General features: G+C 41.6%; 1 protein-coding gene across 4 annotated transcripts in view; it reads right to left on the bottom strand.

The window, feature by feature from the left end:
* Positions 1-1978: 1978 nt before the first annotated feature.
* The window catches only part of GRM1 (glutamate metabotropic receptor 1), a 198411-nt gene continuing 175069 nt past the window's right edge, over positions 1979-25320 (bottom strand). The window contains exons 9-10 of one of the 4 annotated variants that reach the window (XM_074818698.1): positions 16428-16512; positions 5631-5757 (exon numbers count right to left, since the gene is read on the bottom strand). In XM_074818698.1, coding sequence (XP_074674799.1) covers positions 16452-16512 — 61 coding nt within the window. In that variant the 3' untranslated portion in view covers positions 5631-5757; positions 16428-16451. Of the gene's footprint in view, positions 5758-15903; positions 16096-16427; positions 16513-25320 lie in introns of those variants that run through there. The other 3 variants (XM_074818699.1, XM_074818696.1, XM_074818697.1) reach the window with 3 other exon arrangements.

Raw genomic sequence — 25320 nt, 5'->3', positions numbered from 1 at the left:
ATCATTTAATTTGACCCCCTCCATAGCAGAAGCATAACAATTCTATCCTGTGAATTCTTCACTGGTTTGAAGACTTAAAGAAAATTTGCTTATATCTCCCAACCATCTGCTACAGTACTCATGACAATTCAGATTTGCTTATTTCTAATTTAGAGCTTTCATACTTGTCTCTCAGCAGCCTTGGATTTTGTTATGCTTTTTCTTAGGTTAGATTAAGAGAAATGAAGATGAAGGCTTATAAGTTTGTTCCCTTTCCACCTGTCACATTATCTGCCCTTGACGCTGGGGCCAAAGGACTCTAAAAAGACTCTACAGCACCAGAGTAGTCTTTTCCTTTGTCACACTAAAGCACATTAAGAACTGCTCTGGAAATCTAGAGACTAATAAAGCAGCTTTAACAGGCTGGAGCATCTGGCCTTCTACATATTTTCCTTTAGCACTTCCACCAACTGTTGTTTGCTCATATCTACTGGAGTCTGTTTATATAGATTTTGCCCAATCTGCTCTTTCTGGTAATGTTCATATTGTTGTATGTTTATGTGGAGAAATTAAAAAAAAAAAAAAAGAAAAATATGAACTGAAATATTTATGTTGTCTAGAATGACTTAAACTGAAATGATCCTCATCCATGCTGGAAGCTTGCAGCACAGCAAAACAAAAATTGAAACTGCATCAAAAAGAAAGTAAGACTTGCTGGGCTTGTTATGCTAGTCAGACTGTTTGGAAATTCATGCATAAAACAATTAGTACTAACCTCCTATGCGAATACTGCAGTTTGAAAATTAATTCATTTGCACAACATATGCGTAGCTTGTTAGAGACCAGATAACAATTGCTATAATATTTTTTAGATGATTCTCAGATGTTACCATCATACTTATTCCCATGTTCATTCCACAGTGTATCCTGAAATGTCACATGTGACTCCTGGGATGTGCAGTGGGCTCAGGCTAAGATGCTGTGGGTGGGTCCCACAAACAGTAACTGGTTACAAGAATGGTGCTGGCAACAATGCTGCACTGGATGCTCTGGAGGGGAGTAACTGCTGTGTTACCCTGGGGATGCTTTTATAACTGAGTCCACTTGATCAGCAGAACCTTTACTAAGACATAGATTGCCTAGACTTTAACTAAAAAATAAAAAGAGAAGGAAAAAAAAAAAACCAAAACCAAAAACCTCTACAAGTAAAGACACTAAACTTTTGGCACTTACCACTGAATGAAGTGTCATTCTCTGTACCCCAGCAGTGCTGTAGTTGTAGGTGGACTGACTCCTCAGATGTGGGCTCTTGCAAGGTCAGATCCAAACCAAGGAGCCACTAGAAACAAGCCTATTCACAAGTGTAAAGAGAAAAAGAGCTAGATTTTCTATGTTTAGTGCCTTTTGGGTCTGAAAATCTCAGCAGTGCTCCAGAAAAAGCATTTATACTCCCATCTCACTGAGCCCCAAGCTAAGGCATGCAGCAGTTCCAAAAAGCCACAGTGTGTGTGAATTCCAGAGCAGGTGTCAAGAGCCCCAGTACTTTGCCCTCCACAGAGGCAGTAAAGGAAGAAGGCACAAGATGTCTGGAATGGATCAATGCCTATTGCTTATAGCTGTCAAGAAAACATATTTGAGCTTCCTTGATCCTTCACAAACACATGGAATACTTCCAGTGAAGGGCTGGTGTTTCCCCATGTCTTTGGGGACAAAAATTTCCTGTCATTTCCTATTGAATTCTCCTCTAGAAGATGTCAGCCCAAATGCATACTTATGATGCTCCTGATTTTTATTAGGAAGCCAAAAAGCTGTTCTTTGTTTTCTAAACAAAAATCTTCAGACCCTCCACTATCTCACCCACATGCCACAATCTAATCAATACCTACCTCCATTTGAGCATCCTACCATCTCTCTCACAGGACGCTGAAAAGCTCTGGAACAATTAATTACTAGACATGGCTATTTTTTACTTAGGAAGTAAAAATTAAAAATCTTGGCATTCTATTTTTAAATAATAAATAGAAAATATTTATTTTACAGCATTTTCAAGATCATTTTGACAAAAAGGCAGTTTTCATCAAGCATTTGACAGACCAAAGGAAAGAACTTTTACAGGAAGCTTCATAGCTCATACAACTACATACACAAGGTGAGATCTTGCTCTTTAGATATATTTACGTATGTGTATGTTTCCAGTTTTAACAATTACAAACTAAAAGCTAATATACTGAATTTCAAGAAAACTTCTACTCATGATATAATTACATTGCAGTAATAAAATCAGTGCTTAATATGTTCAAAACAGACAGATATGAAAACAATACAGTACCTTGCCACATTGCCATCTCCCCATCTATACAAATCTGTTATGCTTCTTTTTCTTATCTATCTCATTCCTTCAAAGTCCAGCTTCCCAGTACTAGCTCTGTGTTACTGACAACATATGTTTTTGGAAACAGCACAACAAATCTTATACTAAGATTATAAGAAGACATAATTCATTGCCAGTGCGGTGGTCAGTAAAGAAAATATGGCATTTTTCTCATTGCTTTAATGAGTAATCAACATTAAAAAAAAGAAACAACAACAAAAAATATCCCCCTAAAAGCCCCAAGCAGACAAAAATCAACCAACTGACCCTCAGGTGTCTTTAGTTTGTTTTAGACATCAATCTGCTGACAAAGATATAACCATGTCTTTGGGCAAAGTCATTTCATGCTTTTCACATCGGGACAATGATAGCAATTGGCCACTAGTCATATTGAAAGGAGAAAACGCTGTGAAAAGAGGATGAGGAAAAAAGGCTCTATCAGGTTTTGAGCACCAGCCAAACTTTCCAATACCACTACTGTATAATTAGAGTAAAACAATGAGATTTGGATCTTCAGAGAAGAATTGGTGACTGGCAGAAGGACTTCTTAAAATTCAAGTGAAAAGAAAGAAAAATAGTAGAAATATGCTGAAATCAGAAAAACCCTAATAGAATGTTCACAACAAACATGGTTAAAATCAGGTTTTGCAACTGTATTAACATGAAGAGATCTCTTAAAAATACCTTTGGAAATAAAGTGTAGAACTGTGGGACAGATCCTCAACTAAATTCAACAGCACAATAGAAGTTCATAACAGCTAAAATCCTGTTCTGTATATGTATAATACGCACATTTATAAATAGGGTGATAATAAGTATAATTAAGTTCAAGCCACAGCAATTAGACCTGGACTTTGAACATGCCAGCCATTAGGGAGCTTTGGATTAGGCCCATCTCTAGGAAACTGTTGAAGGATAAAGGAGGAGAAATGAATGACAGAACTACAGCTGCCTAGAAGATACAATATTTTATATTAAATAGAAGTGAAAGCGCATGAAAAGAACACACAACGAAACATCATAAAGAGATTAAAAGAACTGTTTGTAACAAACCCTGGGATTTTATGCACACATTAAGCACTGATGAAATTTCCTGTCTGGACATGATTTTATTTTAAATTATCTGAAGCAAAAAGGTAGTTTAATTACCTTTCCTGTCTCTCCTTTATACTGGCATGTGCAAGACTTCTAAACCAGACTTTTTTCTTTTTGCATTTTCTTTTTTTTTTGTTAACCACACTTGCTGCGAACATGTAAAATAACAAGTTTTCAATGCACTGGTTTATTAATATCATATGTCTACTTCATAAAATATCTGCAAAATAAAGCACCCTATTATAAGGGTAACAATTGTCTCAGCTTGTATATGAAAAAAATGTGTTAGCACAGCATACAAACCTCCAAAGATCTATTGAATATTTGTAACAATGTGATATAAAACATGATTTAAACATAAAAATATTCATAGTATATACGACAATCTTCCGGCGGTAGTTACTGGACATTACACTTCACACGTACCATACACACGCATACAGAAACACAAACGTACGCTCACGCTCTTAGTTCAAGACTGACTCTATAACCTGCAGTATGGAACTGCCTTTCTTTCAGAGTAATAGTTGTTGCTCTAAGTATACAGCTATTTTCCAATGTATTTGATTCCAAAGTAACACAAAGGAATGATGTAATCACATGGCAAATATGTTGTATTATGAAAAGTTAGTCAATAAATATTGTTCTGCTACAGGAAATGTTGTGTAACAGTTTAGCCACATGGTTTGCAATCTTATACAAAAGGGCAGTTTTTCTCAGTCCTTATCATATTACAAGTACTACAGCAAGGGCTTTCTTCAGAAACCTCTTGAGTCTTAACTTGATCATATTTCTTGCTCTGTTCACAATCAGTGTTAAAAAAAGCTCAGATCCCCCCAAAAAAGCAGCCTAGTATGAAGAACAAATTGTTCAGACAAAAGTCAGTAAGAGACATGTGCTTTCAGATTATCTCAGCTCCTCTCCCCCAAACACATTACGCAGTTATACCACCTATAGAAACCAGGAAAAAATATGTCTCATATACAAGTAGCTTCATTCCTCCTCACCACACTCCGCTCTTCCAACTCCTGGGTGTGTTGCTTCTGTAGCAGACAGACAGCAGTCATGAGATGTGTTAATGACTTCTCCAGGTCGCGCTTCCCAGAGTCCTTTTCAAGCATTGCCAAGAGAGGGTGTGACTAAGTGTGGTTATTATTTTTTTGTCCTGTGTGTTTATTCATTTTTTTGCTATAGAAGTTGTCTCTTGGGTTTGTGCTTTGTTATGGTTTCCTATCATTTTCTCAAAGTACGGTATTTTTATTTTTAACAGCTAGAGAATTTTAAGCCCTCAGAATGGATTTTTTTTTCTTTTTCTTTCCTTTTATTTACTGAAGTGCAGGATGAAGTTTTTGCCCTGTCATATGTGACTTTGTTCTCTGCTCTCTCTCCCTCCGGGCCTGGGAGACTTGTCTCCCCAGGACATCCCAGAAGGCAGCTGCCAAAGTCCTTCTCGTCTTGTCTCTTGCAGCCTCTACAGTGTGGACGAGCTTTGTTTATAATCCCTCAGGATGACAGAGGCATAGGTCACATCTGGGGGGGTGCAGAGCACCGACTCTGAGACAGGGGAGCTGGGCACTGAGCTGCCCGAAGCCACCGAATCCCGGAAAGGGGATGGGGGCGTCAGCGCCGGAGAGTCTTCCAGAGTCAGTTTGCTGGTCGCTGGCTCCTCATCCTCCTCCTCCTCTGGGTTCTTCTCGTAGACATATCCCTGAATGAGCTTCAGCTTCTCACTCTCCACTTCCTCGGCTGGGGGAGACACGGGCTCCTCGCTGAAGGCAGCCACCTGGAGAGGTGGCAGGGGCGGTTGCTCTGGCGGGGGGGGCTGGTAAGGGGGGCGCACACCGTTCCCCAAGCCGGGAGCAGGGAGGACAGCGTTGAAATCGGGGATGCCGGTGGAAAACTTGTTGACCACTCCTTGCAGCTGGTCCATGAGAGACCGCGGCTGCAGGGGCAGGGTCTTGGGGGGCTGCTCAGGCAAGAAGAGGTGAGTGTCCTCTGCTGTGGCCTGCAGTGGAGGGGTCGTCGTCACCCGCCTGTGCACCACCATGGAGGGGCTGCCAGGCTGGTTGAGGCGAATGGGCTCTCTATCTTCTTCCTCCACCACATTGTACAGAGTCTTACTGCTGATGTCAGTAAAAGTCAGGCTCTTGCTTTGGCCATGGTAGCTTTTAGTGAGGGGTTTGATCACCGCTGTCTGATTGCACCCTGTCTCCTGGCTCTTCACATGCACTGAGAGTCTGTGCCACATGTGTTCCCCCTTGGGAGCTTGTCTTCCACCTGGTTCAGACCATGACACAGACTTTCCATTAGAACTATGAATAAAATAAAGATGGGTTTATTTGCATTTACATTACACAGACATGGGCAGTATAACAAACAAGCCTACAAAAATACTGATTGCTTTTGCCTCATTAATAAGCCTCCCCCTTCCAGTTCTTCATGTCCTCCCAGAAATACTACAGAAGGAAACAACAGTGTCTTTTAACAGCAGCAATTACTGTGATTTCCATCCAAAGGCAATTACTCCCTGCTGGTTACCCACCCTACAGCCAGCCTGGAAAGCCTAGCCCGTGGGAAGGGCTCTGGGAGGGGTGGTTGTGTTTGGAGTACTCTAGCTATGTCATTTTGTATATAGGTTTGCTCACCCCACCTTGCAGGGGGGAAGAAAAAAAAGGGGGGAAAAAAGTCACAGGAAGAGCTGTAATTAAACCTGATTTGCAGTTTATAGAAAATATTTCCAAACCGCTGGAAGAAAAACAACTCACAGCCTTAACCTTTAGCACTCTGGGTAAAGAGAGAAATTGTTACTAATCTCTTCTTTCCTTTTTATTCCCTGCCTCCCCTTTGCATTTAGGAACAGATTAGCTATTACAGAAATGAAGGACTCCCAGGGCCTGCATCAGGTAGGAGGCAAACATACTTCTTCTCAGGTGACTATTATTTACAAACCAGGATAAAATGCTGGGAATGAAAACGGTTTGTGCAGGTGGAGGAACAAGTAGTGACATGATCATGGGGACTTGAACCCTCCAATTCTGCATGCAGGCTGGATCCCATCAAAACGCTGGGCTGTTTTGCTGGGTGAGGACCTGAGGGTCAGGTCTGTCCCTGAGGAACTGTAGGTTTTTTTGCATTTCCCTGTACCTTTGCAGGGAGCAGCACTCAAAGCAGAGTGGTATCTTATTAGCGGCTCATGGGACAGGGAGCTGAGCGGTACTTAAGAGGACCAAGCAACTGTTTAATTGCAGGTCAGGCAGTAGAGATCATTCACAAATTATAATATATATCACCTGGGTGGAAACCCGAGACGGAGAGAAATTCTGAGATGATTTATGCGAAGCAGCCTTATCTCAGGGTTTCATCCCTCAGGGGGCAGAAGTAAACAAAGGATTGAATTTCAGCCCCTGTGATTGCAGTGCAGGTGGGAGGCAATCTGGGTGGGAGGCTGGCACAGCAGTGTTGCCTCCTGCTACTGCACACACCGGGGGAGATCTCTTCCCTTACATACAGCCTGCAATATTGTTCTAAGCATTTTGCTTTTCCTTGCTCAGACTCATGTGCTTCTCTTTTTCGGGGAGTAAATAATTACCAGTTGAATTTTGTAAAAAAATATTGACTGTCACAGCTGGAAGAAACTGGTACAACACAGATAATGTTGTAAATCTGGCAAAGCGAAAAAGAAATGTACATGACAATGTGGCACTTTTCTGCTGAGCAGCAAACATTCCTGGAGAAAAAAAGAATTTGAGATGGATCCAAGCTAGGAAGTTCATCTCCAACTCCAGACTCCAAATGCTGGACCTGTGACTCACCACCTCGTGGGAACTGGCTCACAAGCAAGGGCCAATCTAAAAAATTCATAACTCCCTGGAGCATGTAGTTGGTAGGACCTGGAGCTGTTTGGATTTAGAGCTTTAACCTAGAGGGGAAAAAAGCCAAGTTCCCAGCTGAAGAATGAAACCTCTATATTATAGTGATCAATGAAAAGATAAGAATGGTTTAGAAGCATTCCTGTTTTGATCAAAATGAGCTGTGATACGACTTTTTTTTTGAAGTGCTATAGAGATAAGCAAATGAATGTAACTGTTGGGCGTGAAAGATTTTTAAAGTAATGTTTTAACATACCAACATCTACAAACTCTTCATACAGAAACACATTTTATCTGCTTTAACTTCAAAACAAGTCTCTTCTTGTAGAGAGGAAAACAAGTCAAGTGCTCTCTTTTGCTGATGGTATAGCTTACAAATACTGCAAAGGGCTTTTCTGAAAAAACCTGTGATGATTATCTGCTGTCTCTTATGCTAAGTCCACTTCTGCATCATTTACTTCTTCATATCTAGCTCTGGTGCATCATCTCACTTTTGAATCCCTCCTCATACCATCTGTTTAGTCTCTTATCTCATTTTGTTCTCAAGATTTTGTATTTTACATCAAAGGCAAGCACTGCTATTTTAAGGAACTCACTACCTCTGTCTTCAGATCTTCCTCCTATTCAGTTCATTTTCCTCCCCCTCACTCTCAAATTCTGCTCTTCTGACTTCTTTCTTCTGTAGCACTCTCCATAACGTACTTAATTGAGCCCAAAGTCAACAGACATACTTAAATCAAACTGTGCTGGGACTGCAATAGCCAAACGGAAACGAACCACTTAATCAGGATTTGTCTGTTACTGACTTGCTCTACAGGGAAAGCTGGTGGTGCCGAAGGGCCTTGCCTCTGCTTGCCAGACCTCACTGCTCACCGCTCCTATGGCCTTGTGACAAACAGCTTTAGAGCCACAGCAGGTCTCCGTGGGGTCAATCTATTGATTTCCACTGAGAATTCTCTCTGTTCTGTTACTGTTCTCCTCAGTCTCTTGTTCCAATTCTTTCCCTCAACTTGCTCTCCTTGCTGTGTCTGTGCATCATTAGCTTGTTAATGTCATGTGAATGATGGAGTCACAAGACTGTCATAGAAATACCTGGGCTCTGTCTTGCTGGACAGCTGGTAGGGAGTCACACCAAGATTGACACATTCAGGCAGAATTAACAATTAACATGCAAGAAAAATGCTTGTTATCCTGGAACAAAGACCAGCCATCTTGAATGGCATTTATCGAAATTTAGACAAAAAGTGGAGATGGGGCTGGAAAAGATCAGACCTGAACTGGGTCTCGGCGAGATAGGAGTCAACTCACTTGTGCAAAGCATTGATGACAATCCTGACTGCATGTGGTGACCATCCTGATGCATGGTCACCATTCACTAAGTGATTGTCACCTTCTTGTTTGAAGGAAGCATCCATGGGAGAAGGTGAAGATCAAAATAATCTGCCTGGTATAATGGGAGAAAGGATAATTTTTCCACACAAAGGCAGGAGAGGGCATCAAGCCAGATTACAGCTGGGGTATTGAAAACGTGATATTCAATTGCACAGTGACGAGGTGGGACTAACGGGTGTTTTCTTGCTTTTATCAATATGATGGTTAACCATTTAATGTCCATCATGTATTTGGCTTTTCTAACTTTCTCCTTTGTACAATTTCCCATAGGATTTAGACTTCACATTTACTGCCTACAAGTAAACTCCTTGAAGTCTCAAGGGATCTTAAGGGATCTTTGTAGTTGTGTGTACCCGCTGTAACAGTCCATGTACTATTTCTTCAAATCCTTGTATCTAGCCTGAATGTTCAGACAGGTTCTTGCATATCCCAACACATAAGATGGGTTTGGTTTTGCTTTATAGGCAAGAACATACATTGAATTTAGCTGTTCTTTCTCAATTTTCACCACAGCTTTGTCTAGGGTTTTTGTATTTTGGGGGAATAGACAAAAGTGTATTTCTTGTGTGAATTTTTATTACTTCCATGAACAGGTTTGTCACTATTTTTGGTAATTCAAAGTGTTGTTTTTAATACATACACTGATCCTTACAATGTACTCTCTGCATGACTCTGGGACAGTCATTTTCAGATACTTTCAGCTGATGATTATAGACACTAAAGAAGCCAGAAAACAACTTCAGACCTTAATAGTTACTTGTAGAAAGTCTTTAAAAGAATTGATATACCCAAATCTGAAACTGTGGTCCAAAATACCCCCGTCCAGCTGTAGGACATACCTACACCTTGTTATCTGGCTCACTGTTCATTGTGAAGTATCTCCACCTGCCCAAAATCCCACTCCTGCTTGTGACTAGGAGTGCCCCAGACTCAAGTCCAGCCACAGGCCAAGAAGAGAGTCCTGCTCTGCCAGCACCTGGAGTATCTGACCTTGTTGGCTTTCTTGAAGCAATGTCGAGTCTGAGGACCCCACAGCAGGTGTTCTTCCCCACACTGCAGGGTCCTGAAGATGTGTTGCTTTAGGCATTGGATTGCAAAGATTTCTTTACATCTTGGAGGCTGAATGCTCGTGAGGTGGAAGATGATTGCCCCGGTGGTCTAAGGTAAGCTAGTCTGTGCAACTCTCTGATCCTCTCACCAGTGAAGTTATAGCCTGAGATCCAGAGCCTGTCTTTTTTTGCTTTGAACATGAAAAGGTTAAACAGAGTGATATGTGCTCTGATGAGGTTAACTTTAGGAACACACTTGTTGGGAAATGGCTCCTCATCTGATGTAGTTCATGTCACTGCCAGAGTGAAACAGCTGGCGATGCAGTCAGGCAAAGTACGTAAGAGCCCTTCCAGTTAAAAAGGAAGGGACATTCCTTGATCTGTTAGAATTCGTCCAATTTCATCCCTTTAGGATGCCAGAGTTGTGGTCTGTTATCTTCTCCAAGTGGCCATGAGCTGAGGGAGCATCTTAAGCTTGCTGAGATGAGGAATACAGTCATTTGGGCCAGTCCTGGTGGTGTTTGTTAGACAAGATTTGGAGCACAGATTTATGATATAAGGCTGTTGTTTGTTTTGCGGGTTTTTTTGGGGTTTTTTTTGTTTGTTTGTTTATTTGTTTGTTTTAAGCAGTAATGACAATTAACCAGTGGAAGAGGTTATAGGAGAAGTGATATATGTTGTCTTTCTTTCATTGTCACACTGATGCTTTGGCCAAACCTACCTTCTTGTAGTCACTGTAGTAACTGAAATGCTACAGCTAGTAGGAGGCATTGGGAAAACCTAGCGGTCCCTTCTACAAAGATAAAATCTTAGGAATGATCACTAAATGCAACCTGAGAAGGGCCTATCAACTTTGTCAGCAAAAAATAGGTCCAAACCAAACACTGAACTATCTTATTAGCAACCAGATGAGGTCAGTGGTGGGTACAGTCAACAAATGATGTTTCCACCTTCACAGAGCAGGGCAGTGTTACTGGATGGCTGACAACTGTGGTCCAGAAAGCAGCAGGCACCGGGCCATGCCTGTGCCCTTACACAGAGATGGCCAGCCTTCAGAGACAGTGGGGAAGCAGAGCAAAGGAAAAGCCCCATCCAAAAGCTGTCTCAGCCCAAACAGCAGTTTCTGATGGATGTCCTTCTAGGGAAGCCAGCAGAGGAATTTCTGCCCTGCCCACAGAGAAACAGTTAACCATCCACAAGTTTTCTCCAACCCTGCAGTCACGTAAGAAGCAGTAATGAGCCTGAGCAAAGCTCTGTCCCGCTACGGCTTCACCATTCCCTGGACCCAAGCTAACAAGCTTAAAATTTAAGGCTAATACCTGCACTGCAGCACATTGCAGGTGCTTTGCTGGTATCCCCAAGGTCTCTTCCATTATTGTCTCCATTTCAGTAAGGCCACTGGGGCATGAAATTTGATTAGGGGAGTGAGCTGGTTTTAATCCAGGGTAGTGATATCTCCCTGTGCTAACCAGGACCTCCTCTTGGAGCTGCAGCAGTCAGCTCTGCCACTCATTAGCAGAGCAAGTCATGCTTGTTCCTGCAAGCCTAATTTTTGGAGCACTGCTTCTAGGGACTCATCTCTTTTACTAACCCAGGTTTAACTTCTCTATGGTTCACCCAAGAGTGAGGGAGCCATCATCGAACACAGTCCCTATCTGGAGTATGCTCAGGTTTTTTGCCTGATATTATCACCCAAAGGAAAAAAAAAATAAATCACAAACTAATTTCAGCCCTAGTCCATTTACAGTGTAATCTCTATTTTGGTGATAAGAGGATCTTACAACAGTTCTCACAGTGTGACTCCAGTGGTTTCTGTGGTGCTGTATAATTAAAGCAAAGTTTAACCTCCCACTTGTGTTTCTGAAAATTTAAATTACTGAACTAACTTTTCCTTGTTGCTCCCCTCCCTTTTTTTTTAGGACAAAATTGCCTTAGGCATGGGACACAATGTTCTATGTAAATTAGAGAGCTACTTTAAATGTATGATGGAAACTGCTACACAAAATACAGGAAAATATAATGTTGTCAGGCTGTCTCACAGGGGCAGAACCTGATGAGACCTGAAGTTGTTGTGAGTGAGCACAAGCCCAGAGTCACCTTTTCAACCCTCCATCTTGCCACTGGCTTATGTCAAGCAAATCCAACCTATTAATTTTCTTCATTAGTTACTCTGCTGCAAAAGTTAAATATTACTTGATCTGAGCTACACGTAGTCTTTCTAATGTACATTGACCCTACTGATAACTGTTTTGGTTTTTTTTTTTTAAATTGAAATGTTAATATTATACAGTCTGTAATGTGGATCCAGTAGCTATGTTTAGCCTGAGTACTCTGTGACGTGATCCTGTTTTCCACCCAGAGGGTCACCAGGTTGGGGTCAGACCCTCAGGGCAGGATCAGAGGGTGCCAGCCCCTACTCCCACCTCTATGCCCTCATCACCCAGGCAGGGAAAGCAGGAGCCAGGAGTGGGGTCACACGCTTTACGCTTGTGCCACTGTGGAACTGGGTTGCTGCTAGGCTCGCACCTGGTCCGAGAGGCAGGGAAATACTCCCAAATCCAACAGGTCAGATATATCCAAACATCCATAAATAAATAGATTTATTCACTTTACGACTGAATAATTATGTATATGTACATAGGCACTTTTATATAATTATAAATTGAAGGGGGACAAGCGAGATGCTCACTTCAGTGTTTCAATGCAGTTGAAGTCCTACGACTTTAGCATGTATCACAGATCTTACTTACCTAGCTCAATAAAGGTGAGAGAATATTACACTGATAAAGTGTATGAAGGGCTGACTACTAATTATAATTACTACTATAAATTTTTAGTCTCATCTGAGATATAGAAGCCATGTTGCATTTCAGCCATCCATCTAATCATTAGTGAAGAAACTTTGGTTCACCAGTGTGTTCATTAAGTATTTTGAAAAAGGTATCAAATAGATACTAATGTGTTGCTTGGAGAAAACAACTTATTCTAATAGAAAATATGAAGTGCAGGATAATAAAGAGTTTGTCGCAAATAGCAAGCAAATTCTCACAGTGTTCAGGAAATGAAGATCAGAAACCTGCAAATCAAAGTGAAATTAAAAAGTGCTCTTGCTAGTGAATAATTTTTGAATATGTTTATTTTGTTGTTATTAATAAGTAAACCCTACCAAATATTCAGAATGAATACATCCTACTGGATCACCTTAGTAATTTTTTTAAAGGATTTTAAAATTAGTGTACGGAAAAAGTATGGTGTACATCATCATAGATCCTCTGTTATCAATGGAGAAGTACATTTGTGTTATCTGAAGATGCGTCTTGTGCTCCACATTCTAATACATGTATATGACAATGCAGCCAATGACAATACTTGAACTGAAGCATTTATTCAGACAGGCTTGAAAAGGAGCACAACTAATAGAACCTGAAAACTGAAAATTATGATGTTTTGAGCAAAGGGACCTGGAAAGCTTAGGAACATGGAAAGAAAATGATAGAATGAGATTACTTTAGGAAAAGTGTACGTGGGTGCAACTAATACAAAATAGTCTGTAGGACTGGAAGGCTGTGAAGATCAACAACCTTTAAAAAACACTGCATCAAAGAAAATACCATGGAAAAAGATCAAGAGCTGCTGTTGAATAAGAAACACTAATTAATGAACTCTGAATATAATAAAATGACAAAAATAGCCCATGAATTCTGTGTTACCCACTCAAAAGCACCATACCATGGTACAGAGAGGTCTCTCCTGTGAATGCAGGTTAATAGTAATTAAGACATTTGGAGGTTTTTCCTTGCTTTCTGTAATCCTTTGTGGTTCTGATGGAAATGATTTGGGGCACCACATTTTTTACCAGAAAGATATTGACAAGCTGGAAGTTGTATACAGAACAGAAAAAAAAGCCCATCGGGGACAGAGAAGAGATTGTGTGAGAGAAAGCTAAAATAGCTGAATATGGTCTGTTTGATTTCAGACATCTGAAAGGCATTAACACCAAGGCTGGAAGGTATTTCACATAGCACGTAGCACAACCAAGAGCCCTAAAGGAAATTACAAAAGGGACAAATTATACTGAAAATCCAGAATATTTCCTAGCCAATAGCTGTATCAGAGCAGGAATGTATTCCTAATGAACTCATTAAAAGCCCACTGCTCTAGATACTTGCTGCCAAAAAGTGTGCAGCCCTTGCAGAGGTAGTTGTCAATGAGGTCTTTCTCTCACTGTAACTTGTCAGATTCTCTGGTATACTTGAGAATAAAATAAACTCCAAGCAGTTGAAACAGTTCTTGAAGAGCCATCAGACTTGGCTTAGCATGCCCGCATTTTGAATGCAAACTTAACCCAGCTGCCACAGGAAGCTTAGTCATGAGGTGCCTCATATGTAAAATACAGCTCTCCCTAATATGCTGCAGTAGATAAAGAAGCTAGTAAAGCCTGTGGGTTTTCTGGGTGTATCTGAAAGTTTCCATGGTAACGAATGTACAGCTTCAGAAGAAAAGAACCCTGAAACTCAAAGCTGATGTTTCTGATTTTTTTAATAGGACAATAAATTTTTATGATTCTATATTTTCATAATTCTGCATTTCTGACCATCTCCAGGGTCATACGGAGAACGGAGATCAACATCACCACAACAACTGATGCTAAGTATTGTGTACATCAAAACACAAGACAGTTTCAAGTCCCTACATGTAACCGCTTGTAACTGGAAGGTGAGGAAAACCATAGCACCCATGGTGATTTCTAGCATGTTGGGGTAGTGAAGCAAGGCTTCCTCAGGAAAATCCAGACTCACAAACCACTGCAGTTCTGGTGACTGACACTCAGGCATGAGGACAGGCAGTGGTGATGGGCATCCAGTGGTATGGCCTACTGCTCAGCCCGGGCTGCATGGCCACAGGGAGCTCAGACAGTCAGTTGCTGATGGAGAATGTGCCCTTCCCCTGGCCACAGTGAAGCACTGTGGGCCTCTGAAAGCATCAGTCCTGGCTGGAGGGAGAGGGAAACCTGAGGGGCAGGGACAGGCGGGTAAGCCAAAATAGCAAGCTTCATGCTCAGCAGGTCTGAAAAGCTCCGCTGTTTTTTAAAGCCTTTCTTATCAGTGCAGCTGCCATAAGCAGTTGAAGTCCTATTGACTGGTTGGAGTCCCAACAGAGATGTTTCTCAGGAGCTCATGTGGATGAGGATTTTTTTTTCCAAAATGAAAAAAAAAATCCCAAGCATTGTCATGCAAAAAGCAGTAGGTTCAGCCTTCTCTGTGCTCAGGAGTTTTACAGCCTGCTCCCATGCCTTTTGAATATAATCTGTTGTTGTGTTCGTGTTTGCCTCTTAATGGTACGCCTGTGTTGGGCTCCTATTTCATCGTCAGTCTTTCCAGACAGACAATTGGTGATCTGTGCCCTGGGAATCTGCAGCACTTGTTCCAGATCAGAAAAGAAGGGCATATTGTTGTAGGACTGGAAGCTAATAACAAAATGCTTGTACTGCTCTTTACGCTGGCTTTGTAAAGTTTGCTTTTCGGGGTGGCAAATCTGGTTGCTGCACAGGCCCTGTAAAACCATCACAACTGCTCCAAATGTATGACATATTTGATGTATTTCTTCTGATCTGCAAATCAGAGGGGCAGATCTGATTAATATCATTGTTACGTGTCCGCAACTAGCACAGACTGTCGGAGACTGTACAGAACTAGAATGCTTTGTCGCTGATTAGCAGAGCTGAACAGCACCTCTGGCTGTAGCAAGACGGTGCCGCTCAAAATGCTGTGTCAGTGGATCACAGGCAGCTTTTCACCTAGTCACTGCACAACCTTCCCTGGGGCAGGGAGCAGGACTGTTTCACATCTGTAGTTTATCAGATGGAAACGAGTATAAATCTGTCCTGGAAGAAATGAGGCGAGGCCTTTCTGTTTCTGCAACAGCTAGCATGTTTTCTCCAGCAGCTTTGTGTTTGCTCAGAGGGCAGTATTTGCACTTCTTGTTTCTGAAGAGCTGAACTTTGCTATTGTTCACTGAACAGAGAACATGCAGAATCTGAACATCATTCAGAAATTCTAACAGGAAAAATTTCTCTGCTATTGTTCAAAGACACTTTAGGGCGACTGTTTGTTCCTGGGCCAGATTCTGGTGGTTTTATACACATGTGCCTGTTCATGATTTCCCTGTTCTGCAAATCCCACCAAACCAGTGTTTTCTGTCTTCCCTCTGCTGGCTCTGCAGCAGCAGTTCACTAACAAGCACAGCTGGCAGGAGCTGTGCACAGCAAAGGTTTCTTGCCATGAGACAGCTACTAGATTGTTGTTTAAAGCACGCAGGATAATGTCATCTCCATGCAAAACTGTAAAAAAGAAAAAAAAGTTGGCTAAATGGAAAAAGAAGATAAAATTAGTACAAAAAAAAAAAAAAGGATGTATTTGCAAAGTTGTAGGCATTTACAAATAAAATCGAAGGCTTTGAAAAAAATACTAAAAGCTGCAAAAAAAAATTATTCAGTGTCCTCGTCATCACATCTGGACAATCAGATTAAGGCATTGTGTGAAACAGGGGACATAAGCAAATTTCCCATCTTTAATGGCATGCACCACATTTGTCCCATCATTAGACATGATAAACCAATGAGAAAGAGAAAGCAAGGGGTAAAACCACTCTTTGTCATGCAGCTTCTCTTACACATTCACTGCAGTGTGGGATTTTTCAAAGCTGCACGTGTGCCGACGGACACTGGCTGGTGGGCGAGAACTCTGGCTGCCTCTTCCTGAAGATTGAAAAGAAAAAGACACCCAGTGAGTGGTTATACACATGTGCACACATGGTGGCTATACCACTCAATAGGGTGCCTGTCCCTGACCTATGCCTAAGGGTCACTGTGGGCTTTCCCATCTTTTCTCCTCTTGTCACCTCGACTTCCACATGGATTTTTCCTTGGCTCCAGCATGGTACTGTTTAAAATAGGTTCTCACGGTGTTCATTCCTGCTTCTTCTGCTGAGCCCTGATGCGCTTTACATAGCAGATAGCAAGGGCTGCTGTGCATCTAGCTGTCAGAGGGAGTTCTCTCCTGGTATTCTCAACGCAGGGTGAAATGATGAAAAGGGAGCATCTGCCTTTCACATCTTATTTACAAAAGCATCACCAAAGGTTTTTGTTGATGGAGTTTTTAATATATTCTCAGCTCCTGCTTTTTCCTGTGTCTCTTATTCCCCTAATCTGCTTTTCTAAACATTTCTTTTCTTTTACTTTTGAGGTGTAGCTGAATAGTCACTAGCTTTCATTATATGTGATTTCACTGTATGTACTTCTATTTTTCAAGGAAATGTTGGCCTTATTGAGGTAGACACAAAATGAACGGTCTCCTAGATGCTCTATCTGCAATGGTAATTCAAAAAGGGATTGCAGATTGCAGTTTTGGCCATTAATATAAGACAATTTCCACTTCATTTTTCTCTTCTTCCTTACCCTACCAAGCGGATGTAAACTCTCATTTGTCTTCCCCAGTATCAATAAAAATATATATACACACACGCGTGCTTTGACAAAAATCTCAGGTATTTTTGCACATGGAATGTATCAATGAATTTCTGCAAAAAAAAAAAATTGTCATTGTATTGCAAATAAAATGCAAATCAAAATTCAGCAATTATCCCCATCAAACAATCATAGTGCATGCTTGCCAGACTTCTATTTACCTCAAAACAACAGATTCATGGATGGTATGTGCATGTACTACATACTCAGTACAGCTGCTCATGAGCTAAACAAGCCATTCTTCTCACCACATACTAAAGCACAGGAGCACAGCGTGATGTACACAGAATACATGCATACCCATTTTGGAGAGGTAGATGCCTTGAGATGACTTCTGAACTATTATGAATAAAACACAAATAAGACATACTGCTGAGCAATTTTGTAAACCTACTCACTTTGAAGTCTCTAGAATAATTAAATTCCTTACCAGGTGTAATGAGATCTCTGAGATTTGACAGTTTAAAGGCAATCATAATTAGGAACTTAGCTATCATGTTCTCTCCTACACCCTATTAAAGTTACAGAGATTATTAAGCTTCTGATTAAACAGAATATCCAACATTTCTACAGAACTCCAGTTTTCTTCATCTATTGGCAGAATAAGAGCTTTCGACTTTCTGTGCTTGCTTTGTTCAAACTCAGAAATTAGTAGTTTATTCAGTCACAGGAGCTAATTTTACAAAAGAAGTAGCAACATGCAGTTGATTATCTGAGAGAAAAATCCAGTTCTAAATGTATTTCACACACGTGCAGTGGTGTATGCACATAGATGGAACACAGACATGGAGAGCCTTGCTCAGGGACCTTGGAAAAGGTGGAAGATTTTTGTTTCAGAGCACTGCTTGGGACCTGCGTCTTTCTGAGTCAACAGGCTTTGTCAGTCACTGTCCCTCAGCTACTGCAGTTTGCAGTCACTTCTGGCTTACTTAGTTGCACCCCTTGCTCCCCCCAGATATATCCCTGGAGTGAGTTCAGAACATTTTGCTCTCCAAACTTTGGGCATCTGTAGGTCTTGTTATGAAATCCTGTTATGTGAAAGGAAGAAAGAAGCCTTCTTCCTCAAGCAGTCCAAAATGCTTCCTATCATATTCAAAATATAATGACCTATTTCCTTACTGTGGCTGCAGTTGTGCTCCTCAGCCAAGACCAAACACAGATATTACATGTAATAGAGTATGCAACCCCCAAATGCCTCACCAGGTTTGCATTCTGTGGGAGGCTGTTGTTAAAATGCTGCCAAGCTACATGAAAGCAGTGATCTGCCTTTTGGTCAAGGTCAAGGGGGATCCCCATATGCTGATACACAGCATATACATTACAGAAATCATCTCTAAATCTCAAGGTTCATGCTTCAATAGGATTTGAACTTGGAAATTTAGATTTATAGTGTTATGGGAAATGTAGTGCATATGTTGATTATACTTCAGTGAATTATTTTGCAATTATCAAATCATTGTCAACTGCATAAATAACAATAAATTGTTTTGAAGCATTCAATCTGAAGTATCCTTGTAGGCCTGCTTTGTCTTAGTAGTAGCATGTGCTAATACTGCAGATCCCTGATTCAGAATAACTTTCCAGATCTCTGTACCTCTCTTTTTCCCTTCTGTTTTTAATTATGATAGTGTATCCCCTCTTCTTCCTCCTAGCCTTGGAGTCAGTGATGGTACTTCACGTACATTTCTGTGATTACCAAAAAATTAGGTAGCCTGCCCATCTTTACAAGATGAGGATTAATGGGTCATTTTTGGGGCAGTCTTCTTATGGGTAATTCCTGCTGAGTGGTTATTTGTATCCTGAGCCCAGAGGCAGGATGGATCTTCTGTGCATTTGAACAAGAAGTTGGCATACTATCATGAAAATGTCTGAACTGCTTTCTAATGAACCCCTGGGTGCAGTAACAGGGAGTCTGGCAGAGGAAGCAGGGTGGAAGTGCAGAGGATTCCTGAAAGAAGTGCATTAATTTCTTTATGTTCTTTGAAGCAGAAAAATGTTTCTAGCCAGACATTCAGAACAGGGTAGGTAACAGTCCTGTTGAAATCGGCAGTGAGGAATATAGAGGATCTGAGGCAAGAGTCACTCTTGCCACTATTTTTTCTCTTAAGTGTAAATGAATCATCCCACAAGGCAAACAGCTGTGTCAGGATTGTAGGAAAGTGTAAATTGCTATCTGTAATGTTTTATATCTGAACAGCTATGGAACTAGAAACATTCAACTTCTGCTCTGGAATTATTCTCTCTACTCAACCAGACTCTCCAAACAGATGCAAATTGAATGAATCTGTCGGGTGTCAAAGACAACTGAAGCACAGGACACTGTGTTACCTATCATCTGAAGCCACAGTCAGAGATCCTCCACCCTAGGTGTTGTCCCAGCTGTAAGAAAAGCTTTCACATTCCTCACGGTCAAAAACATGCAGAAAAGCACAGCCCCAAATTTTATACAATCTAATCTGAAACAACTGACCATCAATAACATTAGGAAGAAAGCAAGGTGGGGAGGAAATTCAAGAGAAGTGATGATGGCGTCATCCTGAAACTTACAGTGATAGCCCTGAATCATCCCCTAGATTTTATGTGTAACCCCTAGCTTTAATACAGGAAAGGAGAAACCTTGTGCCATGTGCCCTGTGGTACACTGCCATCACATCCTAGAGTAGTTCCTGCTCCAGCATTCAGACTGACTGCCCTCCCCACTCCTAAGGGACAACTCAGCAACACCAGAAACATTCTAGCCTGCGTTTCACCTCCTCAACCCTCTAAGTCTGCAAGGTGACTGGGGAAGTAAGCACACTTCATATTTAGAACTGGATCAGTAAAGTGCTCAACTAAACTCATCCCAAATCCTCTTGTCTCTCTAAATCTAGCATCTTCCTAGGCAGAAGAATGTCCATCTTCTGACGTTTGTGTCCTTGAAAGGTCAGGTTTTGTATATGGTTGTCTTGGCTGGATCAAGATATAGCTACATAAAAAGAAGCAAGGCCATGTCGTTTTCCTGTAGGAAGAGGAGCTGCATTTTCAATGCCTTTTGTTTAAGCTGGGATCTGATAGAAGATTTCTGCCATATATTACATTAACCCAATAGATGAAGTTGGGAAGATGGTCAGGTTTTCAGTACAAATTCATTTTTAAAACATGAGTCCTGAATTCCAATCTAAGTGATGGTTGGCAATAATTTCTCTGAGTTTTAACTTAATTATGCTAATCAATGGTGCAGTGGCAGTTTTTGGAGAGAAAGAAATCATTAAGAATTGTGGAGCAAAAAGCACTGCAAGTAGGAGGGAGGTTATAGGGTCATTCACCCTTGCTAGGCAGAGTGAGACATACAGATAAATATCACCCATGCAGGACTGAGGAGCAGGGCGGATTTCACAGCACATCCCCTCTCTGTCAAGGTGTGCGCATCTGCCAAAGAGGACAGAACAGTCACAGTCACCAAGGAGAACATAGTCCCAGTAGGATGCCCAGAAAGACCCAGCGCTGAGCTGCACGGTGGAGACAGAACTAAGGCTGCACTTCAGGCCACCCGGGGCCAGCAGGAGCCAGCTGTGCGCCCAGGGGAGCACCCTGGCCCTCCCCGGCTGCTCCCTCCTGCTGCTCCACATGCCCCTCTGCCCCAGCACAATCCTTGGTGCAATTGCTCAATCAACTGACAGGGAATGACAGGGACACCTAATCTGGGTCACAGCTAAACCAGAAAAAGAAAGGAGAAAGAGATATTATCTGTTCCTTGCTCCAGTTCTCGACACGGCCATCCAGGCCCTCATCCCTACATAAGTGAGGGGACAGCATGGGGTAAAAGAAGGCTTCAGGTGTAATTTCTGGTTTAGGGCAGCTTGAAGCATATGTGGATTTACAGGCTCTCATAGCCCAAAGTAGCCACAGGCAAATCTCTTGGCTGTCCAGAATGGTGGCAGGAGAGATTTTTGAGATAACCTATATAACTCTAAGGACTAAGAAATGTATATAGCCTTATGTTTCAGAAGATATGAGAAAGTAAAGGAGGAAGGACTGCTCACTGACTGGAGAGCACAGAGATGCCTAGGGCCATACTTTGTACCCCACAGGAACCTGTACTGCTCAGACACACAAGCTCCTACTGCCCACACACACGAGCCCCTGCTACACCCCCATGTGAGCTCCCACTACACCCCCATGAGCCCACGCTATGCACACGTGAGCTCCCGAGGACCCCCAGGGAGCCGCTGGGGTGTCCCTGCATGCTCAGGGCATTAACCTGCTAGCTGAGGGACAGAGCCAGCGGCAGTGCTCGGTGGGGTTAATGCCACCCACATGCTTCGTCTGCTCACTGGGCGTTTTTTGCAGTCGTTTGTGCTGCTGTGGCTATGCTTTCAAGCATAGCCCCTTGTCAGTCCTTGTTGGTCTGCTCAAGGTAGATAATCCCTCCATGGGGGCTTACACAGACTCCTGGATTTGCTTGTTTTTTGTTTGTGTGGTTGTTTCTTGGGTATTTTGCTGCTGGCTGTCTGGTTGGTTGGCTGGTTTGGGGAGCTTTGGGGTGCAAAAAAATGAGTGCATGAAATAAGTCCCAATTTCCAGACAATCCTTGATCTGGGAATGCAAGACTTGCAAGCCAGACAAAACAGGTGGGACTGAACCATCTGAAATGATCTAGCTTGTGCCGTGAAAAGAAATGACCAGAAGAGAACGTAGAACGGAAGTAGATGGGAAGTCTAACAAGAGCTTTAAGTAAGAAAGCAACAAGAGCAGACATTCCTGGCTTTATCACACTAAGGTTGAGGAAAGATTAATAGCACTGGGTAAAGAGAAGGTGGATATACTAGCTAGAAGGTGGCTTGCAGATGGGCACTTAAACTGAGCCTGTGATTCTCTGGGGGTAGCTGGGACTGCTCAGACTGAAACTGCAAACACCAGCAAACCATCTACTGGTGAGGAGCTGCTAGAATCAGGTCAGGGGGCACTTGTTTTGCTAGAGTTTAAGATCAGCTTTGACATCTCTGGCTGTGGTCCTGCAACGCAGCTGAGCTAATCTAATGATTTGCTGCTGAAAGGGACAACTCTCGCCCTGTTCCCCAAACCGGGGGCAGCAGGGACACCTTCTCTGGTGCTGACATTAATGTTTATCTGACCTTTTGAGATCTAGCTCAAGGACAATCCAGCAGACAAAAATTCAGTTTTTTTCTTTTTTTTTCTCTCTGTAAGGTTAATTTTACAGTGTGGAAGAAAACCACATCCTGCATGTCACAAAAGAAGAACCACTGAGCAGAGAAGGGGAAACAGCTTAAGAGATAAGTGAAGCAGTAAACTAGAGATGGTAAATTGTTCATAATGTAGTAATAAGAAACCTGGGGCTTTTAGTTTTCAAGTGGGCTTTAAAGTGACAAATTGTGTGATTCCTTCTAGCCTGCACAACTGTTTGCTGTTTACAGTGATAATGCCTTTTAACCCATGCTTGTTAGGTATGGGAGGCTGAATGCCAGAGCACATACATGCTCGGAAGAATTAGCTGACTTGTTATTTCAAAATTAAATAGTCTGTAACAACTTTCATGTGGAGGCAGATGTTCTATTGATACAATATACTTTCCTTTTCAACCCACACTTAAAGTGGCTTCTTAGAGTCCTTTGGCATAGCCGAGAACATAACTTCTGTTGCTGGTCATGATTATTAGTGGCTCTTTGACAGTGGATGTCTCCTGTGTGGATATTAAATCAGTAACAGTCTGTTCTGCAGAATTCTGGACCTGGCAATGCTGATTTTGCCATTCAGAGTCCTTGTGGCACAGAGCTAAGAACTGGGAGAACAGAGGAGAATGTGGTCAGATCTCTGCTCTGGATGTGAGTGGTTCTCAGTGCATTTGGGACAGATGGAAAACAGTATCAGAAGACAGGTGAAAAAAGCATCAAACCATACTAGCTAAAAGAAAATCAAAGTCAAGCAGGAAGCAAAGATGGAGACTTTTAAATTCCTCTCTTCCCTTTACAAACTCTTAAATCACCATAGACTGACATAAAGAGAAGAAAGAAAGTTGCTCCATTACAAACATCAGTGGGACAGGCATTTAGCAAAAACTACATCCAGATTTTGGACTGAGTAGTGCAGCAGAAGTTAGCCTCTGCTTTGCCACACATTGTATCCAGCACTAGTCTCTGCATCTTCTCTGTGTTCTATGAAAGTGATGTGAAGAATGGAAAAATCAGGATGGCATTAAATGTTGTATGAGGTAGAACAGGTGTTTGTAAATTAATGCATCTGAATTTTGGATTATTTTAAGAAAAATAGTCTTCTGCAGGTGCCTGGCTAGTGTGCTGTGTCCTGTCCCTGTAATAACTGTAACTCAGCTCCTGATGATAGTAAGGCACAAAGGTGTGCAGGCTGTGGTCTCACAAAGGCTAGTGTGATCAGCAGTGGTTCATGCCGTTGAGGCATATGTAAGCTGAAACTGCTTGACTTTTGTTTCCAAAGCTTAGTAAAATTCCCATTGTCAAAAATACTCCCAGCTCTGGAAGCACAAATAGTGTGGGGGAGCTAACCTGAGCTACTGCTGGTGAGAATTTTTTTCAAATCCTTTCTCAGGATAGGGCAGAAGTGGGGAGAGCTTTCCCAAATTACAGTGTTGATGTAAGTCACCATAGTCAGGTGTTTGTGCCTAGGTGACAGCAGACATCATCCTGACAAATTTGTTTTGAAACACATTACTGATCAACTGACAGAGCAATGTGCAGACCTCTTCCCACAGCAAACAAAACGTATGTGCTAGTGACATCCACCAAGGACTTCAAAGATATTTCTCTAATGAAACAGAGCAGTACTGGACTGAGACTAACACTGTATAATCAGGATAACCCCTGCTCAGACAATTTAATTTCTAACAGGGTGGAAAACTGTACACGCCTACAGTCCCTTAACAGAGATGGACCGTCTTCTCTCTCTGGGGGTGTGATTTGCCTATGAATTAGAGTCTTGCTAAAAATCAGGTGCTCTGTTAGCACGTGTTTGCTGCATCTGTAGTTTGTCTTGCAGTGTTTTGTTTTGTGGGGCATCCCCAGGCAAAGAAATAAGCTCATTGCAGGCAGGGATAAACTCGGTGGACAAGCCAGAATGCGAGATGCCTTTCACGTCAGTGAAAGAGGTGACATCCAACAGTGCTGTCCTCTTCTTGGGCTCTTATGTACTTGTGTTCCCTAAGCATGAAAAAGGATTAAATAAATTAGCAGTACTTCTGCATTTCATGTTCGTAACTTTGCACTGAATTGCTGGGATGAATTAAGAATATTTTACAGACTACATCTTAATTTGAGGAACAAACCAAACCCGTGTATTAACTGTATATAGATGTGTATAGTGCTTGTGCTGTTTTATAGCCTTATCCTTATATAGAGCATATTGAAGATCCACATGATATCCTTCAGTACCCAAATTTTTGTTCACCTCTAAATTAGCTCAAAGATGTATGAAACCACAAGGTGGCTCAGAGATCCCTGCAGAATAAACACTTGCAGAATATCCTGTGTGTTTATTCTAGCAAGTATTTGTACATGAATTATCATGTGTTCATGAAATGTCACAGCTCTGTTTGCTTCTACTGAGGGGAGGTGAATACTGAGGCACAGGGCTGAAACATCACACCTTTGAGGATAAGAAGGAGGTAAAATGCATTCCTGACTTTAAAAATCTTAAAGTAGCCTCTAGGAGATTTGTATTTTAGTTCTTTTTTCAATTCCATGTTAAAATGCTGAATTAAATAAATAAATGGTTGTTATGCACTTTAGAATTATATTTCAGGTCACCCCCCCAAACATGGGTTGATGTTTTGGTTTTTTTCCTCAGTATGTGCTTATGAGAGTTGGAGTCTGACTTCTGTAATGTAATACAGGGAAATATCCAGGTTTTTAGGTGCTTATCTGGATGTAACCTTCAACATTTATTTATTTACTTGACACTCTTAAAAAGAGAACATTTCTTCCTCATTTTTCTCACATAGAGAATTTTCACCAAAAGCAATGTGAGATTATGGTGATAAGCAGATAAACATCACTTGCTTATATTTATGTT

Source organism: Strix aluco, chromosome 3, assembly GCF_031877795.1.
Source record: "Strix aluco isolate bStrAlu1 chromosome 3, bStrAlu1.hap1, whole genome shotgun sequence".
In the NCBI taxonomy this organism is placed as follows: Eukaryota; Metazoa; Chordata; class Aves; order Strigiformes; family Strigidae; genus Strix; species Strix aluco.
This window is presented reverse-complemented; position numbering and strand designations above follow the sequence as displayed.